This window comes from Leuciscus leuciscus (genome assembly GCF_965113295.1).
Source record: "Leuciscus leuciscus genome assembly, chromosome: 9".
NCBI classification, from domain to species: Eukaryota; Metazoa; Chordata; class Actinopteri; order Cypriniformes; family Leuciscidae; genus Leuciscus; species Leuciscus leuciscus.
In genome coordinates, this window is record NC_138733.1 from 16,113,913 (window position 1) to 16,137,377 (window position 23,465).

The window sequence follows — 23,465 nt, forward strand, 5'->3', positions numbered from 1 at the left end:
ATCCAGAAGTCATTCTGAGCTGGGGAAGAAACGCTCAACTTCTTATTCACTAGATTGGGGTGAGTGACATCTGCATATGAGGATTGATGAATGCTTTTCTGATTTGTTACTAGAAGTAAAACTTCATTTTGGAAGGTCAAAATAACCATGTCAGTCATTCTGCACCTTTCATTTTTATAAAAAAAAGTCAAAACAGATTCATTTTAAAGACGCAACTAGACTGCCTTACCAAGAGATATGTTTGCCAATTTTCTGGCTTTCAGTGTAGTGATGATGTGCAATCATTCACAATACCATACAATCATCCATTCCACACACTGACAGACTGATAAAAGAACTGCAATGCTGCATTGTGCGGTGCACTTTGAAGCTACTGCATGCACTTATTTCAAATCCAGATAAATAAGCAGGAACTGGCTTCATTTTGAGGGCATAAAGCTGATTAAAATTAACAAATTTGAAAACACCTAATTCTACTTAAAACACTAAAATTTATAATTGATTGGCAGCTCTAGAAAAAAAACAATCACATATGCATGACAATACCTAATTCCCTCACAGTTGAGCGGGGCACGACTGTTCACACACTCAATCATTTGTGAAATTGACAAGAAGCTGGTGCAGTGTGATAATTCTGATGACTAAATCTGCTTTGGGTGGCAAGATTGAAGGATGGAGAGAGAAATCAAGACGGCACGCATGTCTGCTGTACCATTGTTCATATTTATTACGACAACATTGGCAGAGAGAGAAAGAGAGAGAGGTCACAAAATTCCATGAAAGATCTTGTTACAATAGTCTTGCCAAACTAACAATTAAAAAGTTTTTTTTTTTTTTTTTTTTTGCATTATAAGAATACAAGGGCATGCAAAGTCAGAAAAAGCAGAAGTGAGAAGGAAACAAAAACAAGACAGAAAATCCCAAATCCAGATGCAGAACCCAGCATTGAGAAGGCACATTCACAGATTAAGATTAGATTAGTTCTCATTGGTCAAAGACACACTGTAGTTGGACTATAAAAGGAAAAAGCAACCAGAAATAAGGGAAGGTGATACAGAACATTTAAGCAAAGATCAAGGTGATGCTAATATTGGTTTTATGCAGCTTATTAAAACCCTTTGAGAACCTGAGAGCGTTTACGGAGAGACTCGTTGTTAAATTTAGTGATAAATTGGCAAGCCACCACCTGCAACAACTCATCAAAACTTCAAACTAGGGCTGCACAATTAATCAAAAGAATAATTGAGAATCCGTTTAGGTCTGCCCTGATTAATTGTGTAAAGCGTCAATTACAGAGTTCAATTTGGGTGTACAACTATTGAGTATGGTAGTTTGTAACCAATCACAGTGTCCACATGAATGAAGGGGCAAGTGAAGCAAGAGACAAAGCTAAAATGCTCCCATTTAATTAGTCAAATATAATTAAATGATTAATTAAATTATAAAATGATGTATTTATCTAATTTTATTAAGCAAATACAGTAGTCACCATTTGAAGTGGATCAAAACCTTTCATCAAAGTTATACATTTTGAACAATACCCCTTCTTGTCTTAGGACAACTTTTTTGATCCACTTCAAATGTTGACTTCTGTAGTTCTTTGATTTAGATGTGTAGCCTACATATAATAATTTTGTTTGGGGCAACTCCATGCCATATTTTTGTATTTAATTAAATTCTATCAATCAGAATTATTAATCGCAATTTCAATATTTTGTCATAATCGTGCAGCCTACTTAAATCAGGAGCCAATTCTTCTAAATGGGCGTGGGTTGGCATCACTCTATTAGGTGCTCAAAGGGTTAAAAGAAACCAGATAAATCTAGCCTATCAGAGCATTTATTGGTTTGAGTGACAGGTAAAGAACGACAAAAAGAGACAGTACCCTTTTTCTCTCGCCATCCTGTACATCTCAGTAGGAGCCATTTTTGACCCACACAAGTCAAAAAGGTAACAATTTCATATCACGGCAAGCAGTGTTCTCCTCATAAATACAAATAATATGCTTTCTGGCATAAATGCAACACAATCAGGAGTATTAATCAAGTCTATCTATATTCAAAATAAATAAGAGCTTATTTTCCTGTAATAAAAATACACTATTAAATTTGCATGTATATATTTCCATTCTTAATAAAAACAACCTATTTTGTTAGTATGCCAGAAAAACTGACTAATCCTACTAATTGTTTACTGCATGTATATACTTGTCAATTTCACAAATTGAAGGCTGGCACACACTGGAGCATAGAAAAGCAAAGTTAGAAAGAGTTCCACCTTCAGTGTGGTCTACGAGAGCAGATGCAGACTCTCACGTACCGCAACAAACCTGAAGTAAAGTCACCTTCTCATGGAAAGACCACGAGAAGCGCTCTGGCCTGGAAAAGAGATACTCTGTGGTGGTTAGCTACACATCCAAGGGCGTAGGGCAAGTGTTCGGAAACCCAACACTCTCAACCTGCTACAATATTTATGCTGGGGCTCTAGAGGTGTCCAGTAACTGAGCTGGAAGCATTTGTATACGATCTAACTAAAATCAACAGTGTTTGACAAGGTTTAGGTAATGATGACAGAATTCATTTAGATAAGGCAAAAGGGATTCCTACAGACCTCAGTCGGCGTGGAAGGCAAGTTTAACACGACGTAAACGAAAATGAGGCCGCGTCAGATGGAATTACAGTTCATTCAGTATGTTATATTCTAAACATATGTGGCCCTGGATCACAAAACCAGTCACATGTCGCACGGGTATATTTGTGGCAATAGCCAACATTACATTGTATGGGTCAAAATTATCGATTTTTCTTTTATGCCAAAAATCATTAGGATATTAAGTAAAGATCATGTTCCATAAAGACATTTAGTAAATTTCCTATCGTAAATACATAAAACATTTATTGTTGTGAGAGGATGCAGCTCAATCACGAACATAAATGGACAAATTTAAAGGCGATTTTTTTCAATGTTTAGATTTTTTTTTGGACCCTCAGATTCCAGATTTTAAAATAGATGTATATCGGCCAAATATCGTCCTATCCTAACAAACCATACATCAATGGAAAGCTTATTTATTCAGCTTTCAGATGATGTATAAATCTGAATTTTTAAAAAATGACCCATGAGACTGGTTTTGTGGTCCAGGGTCACATATATCTGGTTACTTAACATTCAGCGGACAAGAAACTGAAAATTGAGAGGAACAAAATTTCTCGAAAACACTGGGTTGTGGAAATAGTGATGCACCAATACTAAAATTTTGGTCAATACTGGCATTTGATTTTTATGTTCATCGCCAAAAAGGATAAATAGCTGATATCAAAATGATATATTATTTTGCCTAAATAAACTGTAAACACTACAATCAATTGTTTAAAATACTATAAGTGAATTTATGCATCACCAAATTTGTTATTAAATTAGTGCACTGAAAAAATTTGCTAATAAATTTCACAATTAATTACAAAGAAATGGGAAGTAAAAAATGTAAAAGGTGAAATTTTGTATGGCTGAAATAGTATTTTCTTGTAAAATGTTCTCCAATAATCTTCGTTTTAGCATTACATGATGGCAAAAGGTGATCTACATGTAAAACAGGAAAAACGAGAATTAAATCCAATATCGACCGAATCCGATAAATTGAAAAATGTGTAATATCAATATAGTACCGATATATCATCTCTAGAAATACACGAAGTATCTCTAAAATTAAACGTGACCTAAGACCTTTAGAGAATACAACATAATGAACAAACTACTTCCATCCCTCACGGCCTTGATTTGCTCAAGTCTAAATACGGCTACTAAATACATGTACTCTGGCTAATGTCTATTGCTGCATTCATGTCATGTTGGAATTAGCGTAATTATGAGATGAAAACCTCACCTTCACATATTGAATCTGCAGTCATTTTAGTCGCTTTCATGTGAAGGTACAAGAGTCAAATCTGAGAAGTCAGAGCTTTCATTACATTTCAAACTTAAATAAGTCTGACATAAATGTAAATGGTTTCTACTAGTCAAAAACTAGTAAGAAACGTGTAAATATAGAAATTCTGACAAGATGTAGCAGCAGTCTATTATTTTCAGGTCTGGTTGTTGGCTCTGGTGAGACCACACAAGTGTATGGGAACTCTTCCTACTGTGCTTCCTCAACTCCAACCAGTCTGTGCACACGAGGGCTGATATGACGGCTGACTGAATGAAATACTGTGACTGTGTTCTCACCCTGATACATGATGACGATGAATGATCAAGGGAACACAAGCACACATTTGAGGGATGCATTTCATGCAGACATGAGAAGCAGAGAATGAGTGTAAATAAATGCTGACTGACTGACATTAGGAAAAGACAGCTGATTGCAAACCGGCCGATCAAGAGCTCCTGCCAGTCACCGAGGCCTCTAAGGGAAAATCTCACTACATTGGCGCCCCAATGTGCACTCCCATTTAGACTAGTATCAGATGCCTGAGGTATGCAGCTCAAGTACAGGGCAGCCAGTTCATGCTTATGTGATATGACTCGTGTTAAATAAGTAGTGCTTTGTCATTTTTCCTTATGTATGCAGTGCACTGAGGCACGGCATCGAGGTTTCTCCATGCACATGCAAACACGGATAACCATCACATGAACGGATGAACGGTTACATGCAAAACAAGTGTATCCAAAATGATATTAACTATAACACCTGTTCTTTATAACCAAGAGAGGTTGTGATATGGTTTGATAGGAAGGTGGAATTGTGGATCAGATCAAGCAGAGAAATGTTAAGCTCATTTATCATGCTAAGACCTAGTTGCCTGCAATGGAAAAACGGCTTCAGCGTCATTAGCATATTAATCTGGCAGTTCATATATTCCATTTGAAATTCTGATGAGCACAAAATGGCTCAGAGTCAAAAATCTGAACGAATGTAAAGCCAGATGTCTTGTGTTTGCAGAATTTAAATGAATATTACCATCTTGTGCAATAATCTTTTTGTCTTTCTCATAATCATCTAATCAAAGATTTGAATGTGAACATTATAAAGTCAAATGTGAACATTATAAAGTTTGGCTTTGCGCCAAAAGCCCTTTTTTGTTACATCCCACTCCAATCAGTTTAATTGCTGTCTGAAAAGCATGAAATCCGATATTTACTAATCTAATCCCAACTACATGATACGAAATCTGATTAAATTTTTGGAAATTAATTGTTGGATCAAATTAAAAAATATATATTTTTAGGAATTTTGGGAAAAGTACATAGTGTCAAACACAATGTGCAATAATGCCTGTGTCAGAAATCACTATGTTTATTTTCACTTATATTTATTTTCCCACAAAGCAAACTACAGTATGTGGCATTCACTATATAGTTAACAGTATGATTTCAGACACAGCATATTGTATAAAATACACTAATGCCTTCAAATTCATGTTTTAGACATTATCATAATGCCTCAGTGTTGCATCTCACGGAGTTCATTATGTCCAGATGTAAAGAATGGACATGTGAAGCAAAATTCCAAATTTCCTGTCCAAAATCTTTTCTTGCCACATTACCGTTCCAGCTATTCTCATTCTCTTGTCATTGTGTTACAGTAAGTCATTACTACAGCAACTGATGTAGATATTACTACGGCAACTGATGTAGATATTACTATGGCAACTGATGTAGATATTACTATGGCAACTGAACAAATGGATCTGATTTTATCAGTTGCAAAAATAAGTGGGCAATCAGTCCTAAACGTGAAAGAAATTAAAATTGTGAACAGTTTTTGTGCGCTCTTCATGATTACATGCTGCTTTGGTTTGTGATTTGGATACAATGACAATCAAAGCAAGGGAAACTGGGTAACTAATGAGAGATGGCGACAATGACAAAATGAACAGACGGACGACAGGAGAGAAAACCAAGTCACGAGCTATTCGCATTAAATACTGTATATAAATGTGCTTCCGTAACTGCCTGATCACCTGATAACACTAGGAGCTGATAAAACCAGTTATTGTGCTGTTAGAAATAATACTAATCTTATGAGATTCAAATTCACAAGCACAAGGTTTGACTGGTAAAAATTAATAATACATAAGCTAAATTAAATAAATAAATAAATAAATAAATACATAAATATAAACAACAATAAATACTGTAGGTTTACAATTGTGCATGATTAAACTGGAAATGTATATAACTTCGATGGGAATGACGGCATGTTATGATGTGTAGCAAGTTTTTGATATGTAACTATAACTCAGCCGCACTGAACACACATACAGTGTTCCAACTTGGTGTCTGATAGGGCGGTTGTTCAGCCTTTGAGAGGCCTGAGCATGTATGAAATAGAGAAAGTGGCGAAAGACAGAGTGGGCCAGACTTCACCAGAGCAAGCGTACTAATTCCTCACCTGCAGCTGGGGGTTGATGCGACGACAAACCAGGGAGATCTAGGGAGCTATCAGACATCACATGCTTCAGGTCTCCACCCATGTCTGATAACTTCATGTCTAGCTGTACTGAGAGTGTATCCTCTGAGTCCTCCTTCCCCACGCTGCTGCCCCCGATGGACGGGAGGTCCAGGGACTTCACAGAGGCAGAGTCCTCTTTGGCCTGCTTGAAGGCGGCCACTTTGTCCACCAGGCTCTTGTCAGACGCGCCCAGCGCCGTACAGAATTTGGAGGACTGGAAATCCGCAAAGTCGTCATTGTCACTCTTGAGCGACGAGAAGGAGCCCCCACCACTTTCTTTGTTATCGTCGTAGGCCAGGCCACCTTCAAGTGAAAGCTGCTTGAAGACGTCATACTTATCGCCGCCAATTTGTTGCCGCTGCTGGGACGTCTCTGCCTGGCTCTCGCCGCCACAGTCTCCAGAGTCGGTCTCACTTTTCTGATCTCTTGAGCTGCCGAATGCCATGAAGTCAGCAAAGTCGTCCTGAACCACTGTCCCGGCTCCTCTACCTGCTACAGAGGTGGCAGGAGCTACTTCAGAGGATGAGGAGGAGCCAAAAAGGGCAAAATCGCCAAAGTCATCACCGACTACACTGGGAGGTTTCGCGACTGTGGAGGGCAATACTAGGGATGGAGGTGCTGAAGGGAACAGATTGAGTTTGGAGTCAGCAGTGGAAGTGGGAGCAGGAGGAGCCATTGTCGTGAAGAGGTCCAGGTCTGCCATGTTGAGAAGATTTCTAGGTTGAGCCAGAGAGGATGGCTGCGAATGAGACAGAGACTGAGAAGAAGTGAAAGGAGGAGGAAAAGTTGGCTGGAACTTGGCCTGGTCTGGTGGGTCTAGTGGAGAGACGGCGTCGGCCGTTTTAAAGTCTGTAAAGCCATCGTCGGCACTGACAGACTTGAAATCAGCAAATCCCTCCCCTGCGGAAAAACAAAAAGAAAACAATTGAAGAGCATGGCAAAATGCATTTCACACCAAAACAAAGGACAAAGACGTGGCACGGCACAAAACAGAGTTTCAAAACAGCCTACAAGTCGCTCAAAGCCTCATTTCACAGGCTCATTTCAAGGAAGAAAAACGGATTAGCAATGCTTAACAAGCTGCATTTGACTGCTGAAATGAAATGGTGGCACAATGAAACGACTTTTACTGTGAAGACAGAAATAAACCTGATAGAATATCTCACACATACTGTAACAGCATTTTTCAGTCTCAGCACATTAACACCACCATACAAACAAACACACTCAGGTGCAACCACAATCCATTCTCATTTCATTTGAAGTGAAGTGACAAGTGCACAACAATTAATCGGAGATATTTGGCCATTTTGAGATTGCCCGCTTGGCAGATTAAGTTACTTACAAAATGTACCGACAGCCTAGGGCTGTATATATCGTGACAGCAATCTATCGACAGATATTTTGCCATACCATGTCAATTGCAGCATGTAAAAATATCAGCACACTGCAGGACTGCTTAAGGTCATTAACACGTTTGCAGTCCCTATATTACATTTTATCAAATACTGGCATGATATCAGTCATTAGCTCCCACGCCCTCTCAATATGGGCCAATGAAAACCCATTTTGATCGACCACTAGAAGTGAACGACACGCAGATGACAAACTTTTCCATTTCAGCTGTGATCTACAGAATGAATCACAGGCAGAGAGAGTTCAGAACAGAATGGGAGTTTTGGAAAAGAGATCACTGCAACCATGGACTTACTGGCTCTCTCAGAGCTGTCCCCACTGGATTCTGCTCTAGTGAGACAGGGACACGCACACATGCCTACATCAGTGTATGGAGCCCTTCATGAAACTAAACACACTATAGGCTGGTGAAATTGTTTTAAAAATAATTTTGTGAATGCAGATCTGTGTTGTATACAATGCTGTCAAACATGCATCTGCTTACCAACTGGTTTTCTGTCTGAAGGCTTCTCAAGCTCTCTGAAAACACTGTATTTGTCCCCTGAATCTAGAACAAAAGAGAAACACAGTGAACAATGGCAGTGTGTAGAGGCAGTAAAGTGTGCTTTGTATATAGCAGGAGCTGGAAGGTGGTGATAAATAGCAGGATAAATTTATGCAAAACACGTCTGAGAGCCACACAGTAATTCAAAGTCTTATCTCAAATGCATTTAGACAAGAGAATCTGTCTTTAAAGTTAAACTGATATGACAGCAGTCTTCTGAGAGATCTGCCGTCCTCAAAGGACTAATGAGGTGTATAGAGCTGTGTGTGTGTTTGTGTGTGTATTACCTGAGACAGGAGCTGTGGGCTCTGCAGGCTGCTCCACTGACAGCTGTTTGAACACTGCATATTTATCAGAGGAGGAGGAGGATGAAGATCCTGACACTGGAGTCAGCATGGCAGGAACACTGTATGAAGCAGAAAAAACATACACGAGTCAATACAAAACGATCAAAGTGCTTTTACAAGCTACAAAGTTTTTAAAACGTTTACAAGTCAAAACATTATATTCAGTTTGAGATTTTTTTGTTCTTTGATGCTGTTAACTGTAGACTAAACACATGAAGTCTTAGGGCACAATCCTAATTTGCATACAGGGCTTTAGTGTCCAAAATCAAAACAAATTGAAAACAGCATGTTAAAGTTGACAGATACACTATATCGATTAGATTTTGAGAAATGAGAAAGGATTTTTCAACATCTTGAAAGTGAATTTAAAATAATACATTTAGCTCAATGTTAATGTTTACACATAAATGCATACAGTTTGTGATATTAGTGTCTGTCTAATATCAAGACAATTCAGTGATAGTATGTCTCAACTGAAAAGCATGTATTATTTCCGTTCAAATGTTTGGGGTCGGTTTTTAAAATAATTTTTCTTAAGGAACTGCACTTCCAGTCTTCAGTCACATTATCCTACAGAAATCATTGTAATATACTGATTTGGTGTACAAGAAACATTCCTTATTATCAATGTTGAAAACAGTTATGGCTTAAAACATATTTTCTTTCAAATGTAGTGACACCAAGCTAATTTTCCATTGTCATTAAAGTTTGTACTTTCCGCTCAAGTTCTCTTCTAAAAAAAAGTCTGTTTCTGCCTTCCCCTTCCCCTCCGTCTTGGATCACTTCCCTCATAACAGAGCGATATTCCTGGCACGGGAGAACACCGATGTGCTCACCCTCACTTCCTGTATTATTCTCACCATTCTCATTTCCACTGATTTAATTAGAGAGCTATCTGACACATCCAAGCACCAAAATATTCTTCTAAAACAAAGGATCTTTTGTGCTTAGTGAGGCCAATCGACCGGTGAAGGCCACCGCACTCAGCACTTTCCAACCTCTCACTCCCTGCTTTCCATAATTGCCTTTCGCCATCTTTTCCCTGGGAGCATAAAATCGTGCAGATGTGAATAGAAATAAAATGGGATGAGATTTTCAGCTGTCCATTGAAATGGGATCATTAAAAAAAGAAAGCAGGGGTTTAATTGTTGCGCCGGGCGGGTTATTACAAGCTATTACAAAGCAGAGTGTGATTCCATGCTCCAGATGAGCAACCACAGTCTGGAGGAATCAACAAAGCATAAAAACAATATCATAAACTACTAAAGAGAGATGACAGGATGCTGTTTTACGATGCATTTCTCTGAGCTGTTTGCATTACGTATAAAATATGCTTTCACAGGCATGCAACAATATGCCACAACTCATGAGGAAGTAGCTTGATGAAAAGCGACGATCGTACCAGCTCTGGGATGATGATTTCATGCTGGGGAACGCTCCCCCTGTCTCTCCTTGGAAATCTGTGAATGAGTCATCTCCAGCTCCAGCTTTGGGGGCTTCCTGGAAGTCCTGGAAATCATCGTCATCAGGCTTGGTAGCCTGAAGTAAGCCAACGAAACAATCAATCAGTTTTGCGATAACAGCACACAGTTATTATCTGTAATAAAGTGTCTAATGGTAACCTGAACTGGAGGGAAGTTGGTGATGAAAGTGGCTGGTGGTTGTGCAGCCGGGTTAGGGGTCATTCCAATGACAGGTGGCGCAGTGACAGGCATGGCCATGGACACGGGTGGCTGGGTCATGATAGGCTGCTGGTGCTGAGGCAGGACAGCATTAATGGCCATAGCCATGGCGGGGAGATTGGGCACAGGCGGGGAGGGGAATTGCCCCAGGATGTCCAAACTCATGACTGTAAGACCACTCTAGAGAATACAACCATAATATATAACAAAGGAGTTTAGTTAGTAGTAAGTCATTCAAAGCAGCTTAAACCGGGTTCACGTTGGATTATTTGGCCGCAATTTTGTTACCAAAGACAAATTTCAGGCATGTCAGGTCAATTGTTTGTTTGTTCATTATATTTTTAACGCAATGTTAGCATTCCAGGCCATTTACATGGCAAACACAAGGTCAATATCACAATCCATAAAATTTCACTAAAACATTTCAACTTGCCATAAGATAGAAAATCTCTAATACATTTGGGTAATACATTCTGAAATATTCCATGTAAACATGTTTCTGAATAAAAGCATTTTTTTAGCAGTATCCTAAAAATTACAGTTCAACAGAATGTTTAACAGTCAAAGGAACTTGACACGAGACACATAAAGGAGAAACTTCGCCAATCAATATAAACCAATGTGCAAGTCTTGAGTGACCCAGTCTGCACCTAGTAAAGACGACTTGGTCGAACTTACACTATGTGCACTGTACGCATACCCTAGCGTACACAAAAACTGAAGTACACCTTGGGCTTAAGAGTGACAGAGAGCCAATTCATTACTTTTTTTAGACCCTGATGAATTTCTGGTAGTGTCAGGAATTGTATGTATTGTAACTGCTCCTACAAGCTGTCAACAGAATGATAGGATCAAAGTTTAGGCTAGGATCTATATCAAACAGTCTGACATAAGATTGTTGATTTTTGTCCTAATCCAAATACACTTGAACAAGCTAATCAAGGTTTTCATAATTACTTGAAATTACGGACAAGTGGGCAAAATTTGGCATTGGTAGTCAATCCTGCAGGACACTGGCTCTCCAGGATTGGAGTTAAAGGTTCCTGCAATACACTATACCACCCCCGTTAGCCAAATAACTATAAAAAGAAGCGTTAAAGCAGCATGATATCATTAATGATAAGTAGCACAGATCTTTGAGTGCCGACTGATAAACGCTGATTACTGACAGTCATTAAGCTGAGGTATGAGGCACTGCTATAAACATAAGACAATCAATTAAAGCTGATATTCTCCCTACACATAACAATGATTTAGTGAGCTATTAGACAAGAGCACTTTAATAAGCCTCGAACGGGAATGGTGAATGTACAGCACGTCTTTCATCAGGGAGACAAAATTAAAAAGCAGGGCTGTCAGACAATAGACCTCCTTCTCCATCCAGATGTCTATTTCTCCCTCTGCCAAGAGGCTGTCTGAATTGTTTGCCTAAAAATTCATTAAAGTCAACTTCCATTTTCAATGCCATTGTTGGCATCCACCAGAGCTTTTCCTTTTTTTATTGCTCTTCAAAACAGAGGCTCTGGAAGAGTGGCTCTTTATTGAGCTTTTAAATTTGCATAACAAATGCATTAATACTGGAAGGGTCCCTTGAGTTGCTGAAAGAGCTACAGTATCTTTTCACGGGACTGTAGCTGCCAAGGGTAGCAAGAGAAGATAAGGAGATCCCCAAACCTCTGGCCTTAAGATCCAGCTAATAGAGTATGCACATATTCCATTTTTGGAAATTTTGGACTTTGAGACTAAAGTTTTTACCTGGGCGACTCCAATCAAAGCCAGTACGGAGTACAGCTCTTCCTTGGTCAGCTTGCCAGGTGTGGTTCGGTTGGCCAAGGCCCAGATCTGTCCAAGTGCTTCTCGTGGCAGACCCGATGAGATCAGAATTGGGTAGAGTTTGGCTGTGTCAATGCCTGCTGGTGTCATGGTGAAGTCAAGGACCTTCTTGAACAACTCTGTGAAGAGCAACCAATTGCAATTAGATATAGGGATATAAACTTACCTTGGAAAACCACAAAATGACACGAAAGCCAAAGATATCAAGAGTTTATACCTGGGATGAGCGAGTCATTGTACAACCAGGCTGGCACCATGGGTTGCATGTCTTGTTGGGGGTAGACGCCTACGCCTGTTTGTGATGGACATGGAGACAGTGAGATGTTGTTTTTGGACTATTAAGCTAAGAGTGATTGATCAAGCATATATCCCACGTCATTATTACACAGTCAGACGTCCCCCACACCTGCTGTCGGCAAAGCCCAGTGCGGATATACTACTGACACCATGCACAGATACACTAAAGACTCCCACTGTTTCTGCTGTCAGCTCAGTTGTCTTGAGCCGAGAGCTGGTGGGTTTGCAGGACAAACAGATTGACAAAACATACAAAGAATTAGCTTTGTACTAGCATTGACACTCATCTCATTATTTGCATTGCCAATTTGTGTACACTATGCTAAAACTGTCCTGTGGTGAAATAAATTAGGCAAACAGATAAAATGAGGCTACAGCCATTAAGTCTCCAACTAAGCATCATCAGTAGTTAAACATCCAACAGGTCCCCCTTAACGAAACCAGTGGGCTCAGCTGACAGACCAAACCAGGAGTATCCAATCCTAATCCTGGAGGGCCACCTTCCAACTAAGGGTAGCCCCAATCCTAACTAAACACACCTGAACAGGCTAATCAAAGTCTTCAGGATTACCAGAAATGTCCAGCAAGAGTTTTGAAGCTAAACTCTGCAGAAAGATGGCCCTCCAGGAGCAGGATTGGACACCTCTGGATTAAACAGACATGTTACCCTGAAAAATCTAGAATCATCATTACGGGTAAATTGGAAAATAAGGAAGAGTGAAGAGGGGAAAATCCCATAGAAGTGGGAAAAAAAATATATAGCACCCTGCTAAGAGATGAAGCCCAGCATATACGAGTTAAATCACGCACATGCACAATTTGTTTTTTAATCACGTGCACCATTAGTAAGATTTCCAGGACAGAAAGAAGTGCTGCGGGTAGAAGATTTTCAGAAGATTTCTTCATCCAGTTGAGATTTTCATTAAGTCATCTTTATCTTATTCTACTTTCCCATTAGTCTTTGAACATATTTCATCAAGAGCACATTGTCTTCAAAGGTAAAGCATCTAGGCTAATGCATTTTCTCCTGTTTAATGCCTTGGCTTTGCATTACCATCCAAGTAACCAAATCCTTCATCTTACTTCAGCGATTCATTGAGAACTGTTAGGTATAAGCACATTAAGATTTCAATAAAGACTTTTATAACAAGAACAAGATAAGAAATCAGCCCTTCTAAACCAAGCACATCTCAATGATTAGCAAACAGAGGCAGGGCAGGAAGTCTCGAGCTGCAAGCGGTGTTAATTTTGAGAAGCTCGGAAAAGAGGTGGGACTGAAACCAGATGTTTTCTCACCGCTGACATTAGTGGGCTGGACGGGCGGGCTGTCTGTCACAGGGGGCGACTGAGCTGCGGCGAGAGGCTCAGGAGGCATCCCTGTCATGAAGGCTGAATTGAAGTCATCTTGGGTTTGGGCCCAGTTTCGGGATCTGGTACTGCTGTGAAACTGGGCTGTGACCTGAGCTCTCGGACTCAGCTCAGACAGAGCCTGTCGTGGCTTAAAACTAACCTGGGCCTTCTTACCAGATGTCAAATCGCATGATGAGAACATCTTCTCCTCCAGAGAAGGGCCTGAATTAGTTAGGAACAGAGGCCATATTGAACTGTAGTAACTTATATTTTAACCATGAGTACCAAACATGACTATGTGCATGTACAAGAAGTTGCTGACAGTTCCATCCATAGTCACCGGATACAAGATATGTTCTATTAGAGATATGAGGCTGCCTAAGAGAGCATACAACAAGGAAGCTCACTGGGTTTTGAAACAGATAATGTCCAACTATGACTAAACCGCTTCACTTCACTTGATCAAACATCTAAGCGAGCCAGGTAAGTAACCAATGTCAGTGGGAAAACAGCTTCATTTTAACAATAAATGTACCTTTATATTGACTATTTTAATTACTGACCCCTTTCACAAAGCCCGGGGTGAAACAAGAAATGTTTAAGCATGATACAATTGTCTGGCAAATGTTAAATGCTTTTAATATTTTGCTAACATCACAAAATATTAAGCCACAGTCTGTGATATGCTCTAGTCCAAATTAAATTATTTTCTGTGGTAACAGACATCATTCATGACATAAATTCTGTCAGTAGAGTTTAACTTGTTTTGAACCAGTAATACTCAAACACACACTTCCACGCAGGCTTCACTTTGAGCCTTAACAGGGCGCTGTCACAATCGGCATTGTGTGCATGTGCTGGTGTTCTGATATTACTCCAGCTTAAATTATAAGAGCATATGGGACACCATCTGCAACCTGACAAAACTGAAGGGAGGTGACGGTTGAGTCAGAATCACAGTGCAAATCTCACAGATGGTGACCATCATATCTGAATCAGAAACCCCGACAGACTTTTGACTCTACGTCAAGAACACAGCAAGCTAGCGTTTATGGGCAAAAAGGTCCTCAAGAACTGGAGAAGGGTATCTGTTAACATTCACATTCATCTCAATAAGAGTTGCTTGGCTGGCGCATACAAACCCAACTTACTGTACACAACTTTTTATCTGAGCCCATTACATGAGCTGTAAATGTGAATGATCATTCGAAATTAGAACTGGTTTGAGAACGCAATCAACTAGCTTACTGTAAAACACCAGGTCAAAAGAACAATTCATTTGCACGTTTTAAAATAGAAAATATTTTAAATCGTAATAATGTTTCACAATATGACATGACACTATTTTTGATTAAATAAGTGCAGTCTTGGTGAGAACAAGAGATTTCAAAAACATTAAAAAAAAATCTACCGATCCGAAACTTCAAATGGGCTACAACGGAGAAACAAACACTAAGGGGCCGTTCACACAAAACGCATCTTTGCATCTAAAAACGCGAGATGCAGCGCTCGGGAATGGTTTAAAAAAAAAAAAAATACAGCACAGAACGCAAGGGTTTTGAGATGCACTTCGAGACGTGATGCAATAACAAAAATAGCTAAACAGCAGAATAGATGGATACTATTGACAAGGGAAAAAAAGAAAATAAATTGCACCAGCTATGGCATTTGACCCTAATAAAAACTGTGTCAGAACGCCAGGACCGAGATCCATTTTGGTTCACCCCATCCTCCAATGCAGATATAAATACAGGGCATACCATCAAGAGCTAAAGCTAGTTCCAGTCAAATAAAACAGTTGTCATAGTACACAAAATGTTGCAACGCTTGCCCCGCGTCCGGGGTCTTCTGATTGGTCCACTGTTTTGGAACTGACATTGATGAGTGGCGCTGCGTGTAAAAGTTGAATATTTTTATCTTGACACGGCGTCTTAAAAACGAGGCACTCGTTGCTGCAATACAATAGACGCAATACGTGAGCACAATGGTCATACACGTCCATCTAGCGTTTACATAGAAAAACTATGGAAAAGTAGCGCATTGGAAAAAAGCGTTCTGTGTTAACGGCCCTTGTGTAGTTATGGCATCTGACCCATGGGTACGTGTTCTAACAAGTGATGGTATGATAGAAAAAGAGCGATTGTGAGAGGGGCGTTACCTTGGAATGCAGTTTGGGAGCTGGAGATGACAGAAGAGTGTTGGATGACAGGCGAGACAGGGAGGGATGAAGGGACAGTGTGAGGAAGAGGAGAGGAAGGGGGATGCTGGCCAGGCCCCAACTCTAATGGCTGGCTAACTTGAGTGGCTCTTAGTGAAGGGGAGGATGGAGGGAGGGATGAAGGGGGGAAAGAAGAGGAGGCATCAACGGGGCCTTGCACAAAGTCACTAAACTCATCGTCGTCATCGGGGAAAGCAGGAGGAAGCGAGTGAGAGGTGACAGAGGTATGAGATGGCGATGAGTCTGCAAAAACCAAACAAGAGAGTGAAACAGACACAACGCACATCATGAGTTATGACCACACACAAAAAAAAGAGAAACAGTTTTACAAAGAACAACAGGAAGGTACTGAATTTCATTAGGTGTGGTGCTGGTGTTAACAAAAACAAACTCAACCTTTCAATGAAAATGAAAATGTCAATGGATATTGAATTGTTGTATTAAAATGAAAAATGTATAAACAACTACTGACAGGGTCCAAAATTAAAATCAAAATTGATCCTATTCATTTACTTGACACTCATTTCTGGTCTTACTGTGAATGATTCACCGGTGCATGTTATTCCAAAGAAAATGCTCGTCTTTCCTTTTCTGCTAACATCACTTAGGCCATCCATGCTGATGGATAATGTTATACAAAACCCAAATAGATATTTAAGCATTATTTGAGCAAAGTCTCATTCTGACTGCATTCTCATTCTGTCATGGAACATTGACTTCTCACCATCCAATTAATTACTGCCCACATTTTTTTATTTAATATCCTGACCTGTTTTGCTCAAAAATATGTCACATTAACACGATAAAACAGGATGTGAACGTTCATACCAAATCAGAGTAAAAGTTGGCTTTGGTAAGAGATTAAACAGTTACTTTGCCAGTTGGCTTATATCAACAAACTCAAAAAAAGACATGGTTTAGGTCCAATTTTAAGAACGACAATCTGACCTGACTGATGACATGCATGCAATTCAAATCCAAGAACATTCTACTAAGAAAAAAAAAAACATTCAGAAGTTTGGGATCAGTGATATTTTTTAAAAAATAAATTAATACATTAATTCAGCAAGGATGCATTCAATTGTTTGAAATAGACAGTGAAGACATGGTCATCTCAGAAATAAAAAAAAATTTTATATATAAAAGTTGCTTTGAATTGTAATAACATTTCACAATATTACTGTTTTACTGTATTTTTGACCAATTAAATGCAGCCTGAGAATAAGAGACTTTTAAAAAACTTCAACAAAGTCAAAAACTGACCCCAAACTTCACATTAAATCATTCAAACTGAATTTTTTAGCCGGTGATAAAGAATTTGACCAGTTTATTTTTTCTAATTCACCTGCAAATTGCAGGGGTTGCAAAAAGTTAATTTTGGACCCAGGTGGACCAGGTGTGAGGGGTGAAACTGCAAGAGTGTGAAGGTGGAGGATGTGTTATATGGAGGATGAGGAAACAGCAAACACTCAGTGGAAAAATCTGGAGAGCCTCCTGGTGGCTGCTGGGAAGAAAACAGCTGTTCGGCTCAATGAAAAAGGTGTGGTGTGTTTGTGTTGAGAGAGCAGAAATGCTTTTAAAGGATGAAAATTCTGTCATCATTTACCCACCCTCATGACAATCCAAACCTGTATATATATATATATATAAAATAGCACAAACAAAAACAGCATCCAGTACAATTCTTCAAAATCATCCTTTTGTGTTCCACTGGGGGACAAGTCGTCATTGGGTTTGAAAGAAACGGGGGTGCGTAAATGACAGGATTTTTATTTTTGGGGAGCACTATCCCTTTAACAGTGTGTGAGTGTGTCCCTGGTAATGTCCTTCTGCTCTTGACAGCCACTCTGGACTTGTCAAAAGCTGTCTGAGCTGTGACCCTTGACGTCATGAGCAGGGACTTGAAAGGCAAATGGCCGGAAGGCAGTCAGGCAGCTGGAACGTATCACTGGATGTACCTGGTTTCTTAGACTGTGAAGACGGTGTTGGATGCATCTTGGCATCCCTGCTGAACCCATCCAGATTTCCTTTGATGGCCTCTAAGGCATCGTCACGACTCTTCTCCCCAGTCTGTACAAAAATAGAAGTTTGGAGGAGTTGATTTGCAAGAAAAAGTATATAGCAAGACAGACAGTGATACAGCAGCAATTATAACTCATTATTTTAATTAACTTCTCCTGCAGCTATATTGTCTATCATATACCTTATTTGGATGGCAATTTATGATTGGAATATAAAGTGGACAATAATCATGATTAGGTTAAATCAGTGGCTCTCAAACTGGGGTGCGCAGACAGAAGGGGGTACGCGGAAAAAAATGCTGAGTTTTGCCATTCATTTAATTCTACCCCAACTAAAAATAACATTAAAACTGAGCATGTATTTCTGGCAGGTAAAATGCCGTAAATACATGACATCCGATCAAATTACCTCATCTTTTGCACTTACTAGCACAAAGAACAAATACAGACACAGACTGTGCATAGAGATAGATTTAAAATTCAAACTCTCTTCGATGCAAAAATATACCCTGTATGAGTTCCTGTTTGATCACATTATATGAATATCCACACGATTGCAAATGTGACATTGATTTTATACATTTCAACAAACGAAAGGTATTAATATTAAGTGATGTTCATTTTAAACAGTATTGTCAATATTTTTTTGCAACAAAATAATAGCTCCAACGAAAGCCACAGCAGCGATTGTGAACGAATCTGCGGCTTTGAACAAATCGTGAGATTCAATGATTCAATGAATTCATAGTTACAGCCACTTGCTTCGTTACTGAACGAATGAATCAATCAATTACTCACTCATAAAGACAGTGACTTGCCGCCACCTACTGGCGGTTTTAATTTCATATTTAAAAGCATCACTTCATTTTTACTATCATTGCATATTACTCTACATTTTACTCTATTACTCTAATAATCACAACCACAGGCCTAATATTTAGAAAGTAAATATGATCATTTGTTTATGTCATGTTGACTTGCTCACTTTGGGTTTGACGCTGCTCAGTAGACGCAGTTTCTGTTTCTGCTCCTCAAACTGTCTTCTCTTTCGATCCTCCTCCAGCATCCGCTGCTGCTGCTCCAGACGTTTTCTATGGACACACAATAATCAGAGACGAGTTCTGGCATGCAAACAACTTTCCGGCAGCGGGAATATGTAAAGCCTTACTGATGCTCCTCCGCCATCTGCTTCTGAATGTCCACAGGGAACTGTGGCCCCGGGCCCCTCATGCCCATGAACTGAGGCTGACCCATGAACTGCATCCCGGGAGTCTGCATGCCCATTGCCATCCCGCCCTAGAAACACGGGAGAAAGATATTTAGGACATCTAACGATTCTGGAGTCCACATTTGTTATTTTTAATGCATGTCTGGACAGAAACAGAAACAGGACAGACCTGTATTGGCATGGCACCAGGCATCTGTGCTCCAAAATTCATTCCCATCATGCCTTGCATGTTGGGCTGCATGACCTGGACCATGGGGAAGCCCTGCTGCTGTTGCTGCTGCATGGGCATCATTCCTGACATTAAATAACAGTTTAAAAATGTCAATTTTTATGACAAATGTAAAACCATTCAAAAAAATGTATTTAAATGTTATAAAAGATGTTGTATTGGAGAAACGTATCCAATACAAAATGATCTAATGTGGAAAGATGCAAAATAGAGGCAAAATGTCAGCAAGCTTACCTTGCGGTGGTCCAATACCCCCTCCGACAGGGTACATAAAACTAAAACAGAAAAGACAGGCACATTCAATATGTAGTCATTTACCAGGCTGCCCATTTCAAACCCCTGAAGCTCATTTCAGTGTCAAGCTAATGTCTTTACTCTGTCGCCCTCCACATTCAAGAGACGACTAAAGGCAACCAATCAATCATTCAACTGAGAAAACATTTATGAAAACAGCCGAAGTCCATTATTCTGGAAGGTTCTTCATGTTATTGCCCCACAGAGGAAATCAAAATCATTCCAGTATTGGCCCTTCTTTACACTGTTTTCACAGCTAAGAAACACATTACAATAAAGCAGAAATAGATTCATTTTCCTTATGGAATGAAAGCATAAAATTAGCATTTTGCAAATATTGTTATGATCAGAGGAAGATCCTACAACAGTAAACGTAAAAACAATCATGGCTCATCTTTAATGAAAATTTGTGGTACTAGCTAAAGACTTTGCACCTGCCAAAATTTTCACAAACAGACATTTTGGCAGCCAAACATATTCGGCTGAAAAAGCACACACACAAAAAAAATTATAATAATATTTGGGGTCTTAATAGTAAAAGTAACTCATCGAGAGTTAGCCTTGTTTTGTTTGCTTTTGTAATAGTATGAAATGTGGGCTAACACTCCACTGAGGCTCTCTGGCACAAAGCGATCTGTCTGTGTGTGTTGCATCTGTTTGCCTGCAGGCTCACAGCTTTACAGCGCTCAAAGAGACTGTGATACAACAGAGGGAGGAGAAAAAAATAAAAACACTGGATTAAGGCAGATTAACATTCAAAGAGAGATCTGCTGTGACATCAGGGTGGGGAGATCACATTTATCCACCATTTTAAACTGTTACTGCCAACATCCATCCATCCATCCATGAGCAAACATGGTTACAGCCACAAAACCTGAGATTGAGCTTTTCTGACAGGATTTTTGTCTTTGAGAAACATGTAAACAGCAGCTTTGATACAGCATATTAATGGCTGTCTAATACGTTATGCTGAGCCATTCACCTAATAATAGTCCATTCAAGATTTTCTCTCTTAAGTCTAACAATATTGAGCAGAGTTAAGATAAACTGGTATAAGCACAATAGAAATAAAACTATTTATAAGGAATACATTTGCAAACCAATATATAAAATCAACACAATCAAGTAGCATTTAAACGTATTTAAACAGTTATGAACCATTTTTCAGTTCAAAGATATCAATGCTTGAACAGGCTATTAGCTCTATCTAAAACCCAGTGATATACTGAAGAACTGCTTTTCCCACTGGACTTCCACCAAATATCCCATCTCATGCTAGCTATATAGCAAAGTGTTTATCATAATAAACTAGGAAATCTTTGACTCTTCAATTCATAAATGAGTTTCTTTGTTTTTGCTAACAAAACAATCATATCTCTATCAAAGCTTTCAAATCTCATATTTCTTGTACATATTCATTCTAATATATATTCTTGTTTATTAATAGGTATTAGGGCTGTCAATACATTAGCTTTATTCAAATAAATAAATTTAATATAATTATTTGCTGACAAAAGCTTTAAAATTTGACAAAATTTGAAATTCTGGTAAAAATTAGTAAATTATTGAATATACATTAAAAAAATTGACTTTTTTAAAGTCAATAATTGTTTGTTTGTTGGTTTTATACATCATTAACCCCAAACCTGCATTCTGTGTGCTTCTACTGCAAGGGAACAAGCAGCATTAACATTCTGCAAAATATCTCCTGTTGGAATATCAACGACAAATGTGAAGTTTTCCTTCCTATTTTGTTTTTTCCACAAAGTTTTCCTACGAAAATAAATAAATAAATGTGACAAATCATAAACCACTGCATTAACCAGTAACACTCAATACTTCCAAACTAGACTCACTGGAAAAACGTGCATGTGGTGACATTACTGCAAAATTATAATACGTGGCTTCTGGCAGGTTTATATGAAAGTGTTCATAAGAAGTGTCCAGTGAGCTCGGAAATGAAATGTCAGGGGCGTTAAAGGGTTAGTTCACCCAAAAATGAAACTTCGGCCATCAATTACTCACCCGTTCCAAACCCGTAAGACTTTCATTCATCTTCGAAACACAAATCTTATGGAAATCACAAGTCTTATGGGTTTGGAACAACATGAGGGTATAATCAATGACAATTTTTTGGGTGAACTATCCCTATAATGCTCTATTGGGTTTGAAAATAATACACGTCCGACTCTAAACCTGACTGACAGTGGAAACAAAAGCAAAAGTGAGATAAAAACATAGGCTATCTTACAATATAGCATTTCAATCCAACTTTCCAACCAAACAATACTTTAAATGGGATATAAACTTCAGAAATGTCCCTAAATCCTTTTTGAGGTTGTCACAGATAATCAGCTCTTACTTTCCAAATGGATACGGGAATTTGAGAGCTGTCAAACGCCTCAAACTCCTTTGTGTTGGGTCTGTGAGGCTGGGCACTGGGCCGGCAGACTTATTTATTTAGTCACTGACTTTCACACAGAATAACAGATTGCATCTATGACATTGCTGTCTTCAGTCTTTTTTCTGAACTCTCAGACCTGATAAGCATCTTTTAGGGTGTTGGCAGCAAAAATACAATTACACCTGTTCTAATAAGCTCCCTATGCCCTCCACTGCAGCTGTCGGAGAGCCTCGGCCATATGGAAGATGCCCATCACAGCTTTAGCCACCAGACTGGACCTAACTTCATGGAGCTGCTGCTTCTGCAAACTACTAAATCCTGTCATATAAATCAACCAAAAAGTGCCTCATAATATAACTCTTGCATTGTTTACTTCTTTATAGAAGGTAAACAGCATTTCATTTGCATTACAAAGTCGTTGACATCACATTAGCCTGTTCCTCATCTTACAAGTCCTTCCCTGTAAATTCAGAGTGTACTTATGCTGCTGAACTTTTATTATATTGCCAAATAAAGCAGCTCTATGTAGAACCCTGTGGTTATTTAGTTTCACGGCAGGTATCAGTATTACCTGAAGCTGCTCCGTTTGAAACTAGACATTCATTATTCAAGCAGTTCAGCAGAGACTAAAGCCCTTTAGATAAATAAAACATGAAGCTGGCCTTTCCATCCATTCTGACAGCTATGTGCTCTACTTTATAAAAACTTTGGTACTTTTTTAAGTGCCTTACTGGCCCGATATCAATATTTGTAAGCTCAATGACACCCACGAGGGCGATACTATGTTGATCCAGTCAACTATACGCAACATGAAAAGCAGCAACTATGAATATTTATGGGAGCTGTCAAGTCACCAGATCCACGTCACAGACCTGATGCCTCATCTCCAAACATCCATCATGCTGGTCAGGGTGGCTCTGGTCTGGTGGTCTACCAATCCCTTTAACTTTGATACCAAAACATTGCAGAATCTGACATGTATATCAGCTACCAGCAAACAATGAATATCACCATCTATCATTAATATTATTACATCAATAATATTTGAATCAAACTTCAGATGCATTTGCACACGGGCGAACATTCAAATGTAAGTTTTGTATATCAACATTTTGTGTACTCAAAATTCTCTTTTGAAATGATTAATTGAA

At 39.1% G+C, this 23,465-nt stretch overlaps 1 protein-coding gene and 1 long non-coding RNA gene across 7 annotated transcripts in view; both read right to left on the reverse strand.

Moving 5' to 3' along the window:
- synrg (synergin, gamma) overlaps positions 1 to 23,465 on the reverse strand; it is a 47,376-nt gene that overhangs the window by 22,185 nt on the left and 1,726 nt on the right. For 3 of the 6 annotated variants that reach the window (XM_082181009.1, XM_082181008.1, XM_082181007.1), the window contains exons 2-15: positions 19,851 to 19,891; positions 19,557 to 19,681; positions 19,328 to 19,455; positions 19,145 to 19,250; positions 18,097 to 18,208; positions 16,079 to 16,381; positions 13,867 to 14,142; positions 12,491 to 12,565; positions 12,196 to 12,392; positions 10,381 to 10,620; positions 10,161 to 10,297; positions 8,699 to 8,817; positions 8,352 to 8,414; positions 6,392 to 7,351 (exon numbers count right to left, since the gene is read on the reverse strand). In XM_082181009.1, the coding sequence (XP_082037135.1) occupies positions 6,392 to 7,351; positions 8,352 to 8,414; positions 8,699 to 8,817; positions 10,161 to 10,297; positions 10,381 to 10,620; positions 12,196 to 12,392; positions 12,491 to 12,565; positions 13,867 to 14,142; positions 16,079 to 16,381; positions 18,097 to 18,208; positions 19,145 to 19,250; positions 19,328 to 19,455; positions 19,557 to 19,681; positions 19,851 to 19,891 (2,882 nt within the window). The remainder of the gene's footprint in view (positions 1 to 6,391; positions 7,352 to 8,351; positions 8,415 to 8,698; positions 8,818 to 10,160; positions 10,298 to 10,380; positions 10,621 to 12,195; positions 12,393 to 12,490; positions 12,566 to 13,866; positions 14,143 to 16,078; positions 16,382 to 18,096; positions 18,209 to 19,144; positions 19,251 to 19,327; positions 19,456 to 19,556; positions 19,682 to 19,850; positions 19,892 to 23,465) is intronic. The other 3 variants (XM_082181012.1, XM_082181011.1, XM_082181010.1) reach the window with 2 other exon arrangements.
- LOC309507021 lies at positions 705 to 6,385 on the reverse strand. Its single transcript, XR_014208997.1, has 2 exons — positions 3,148 to 6,385; positions 705 to 2,700 (listed from the first exon to the last, which is right to left on the reverse strand). It is a non-coding gene; the product is annotated as an uncharacterized lncRNA (long non-coding RNA).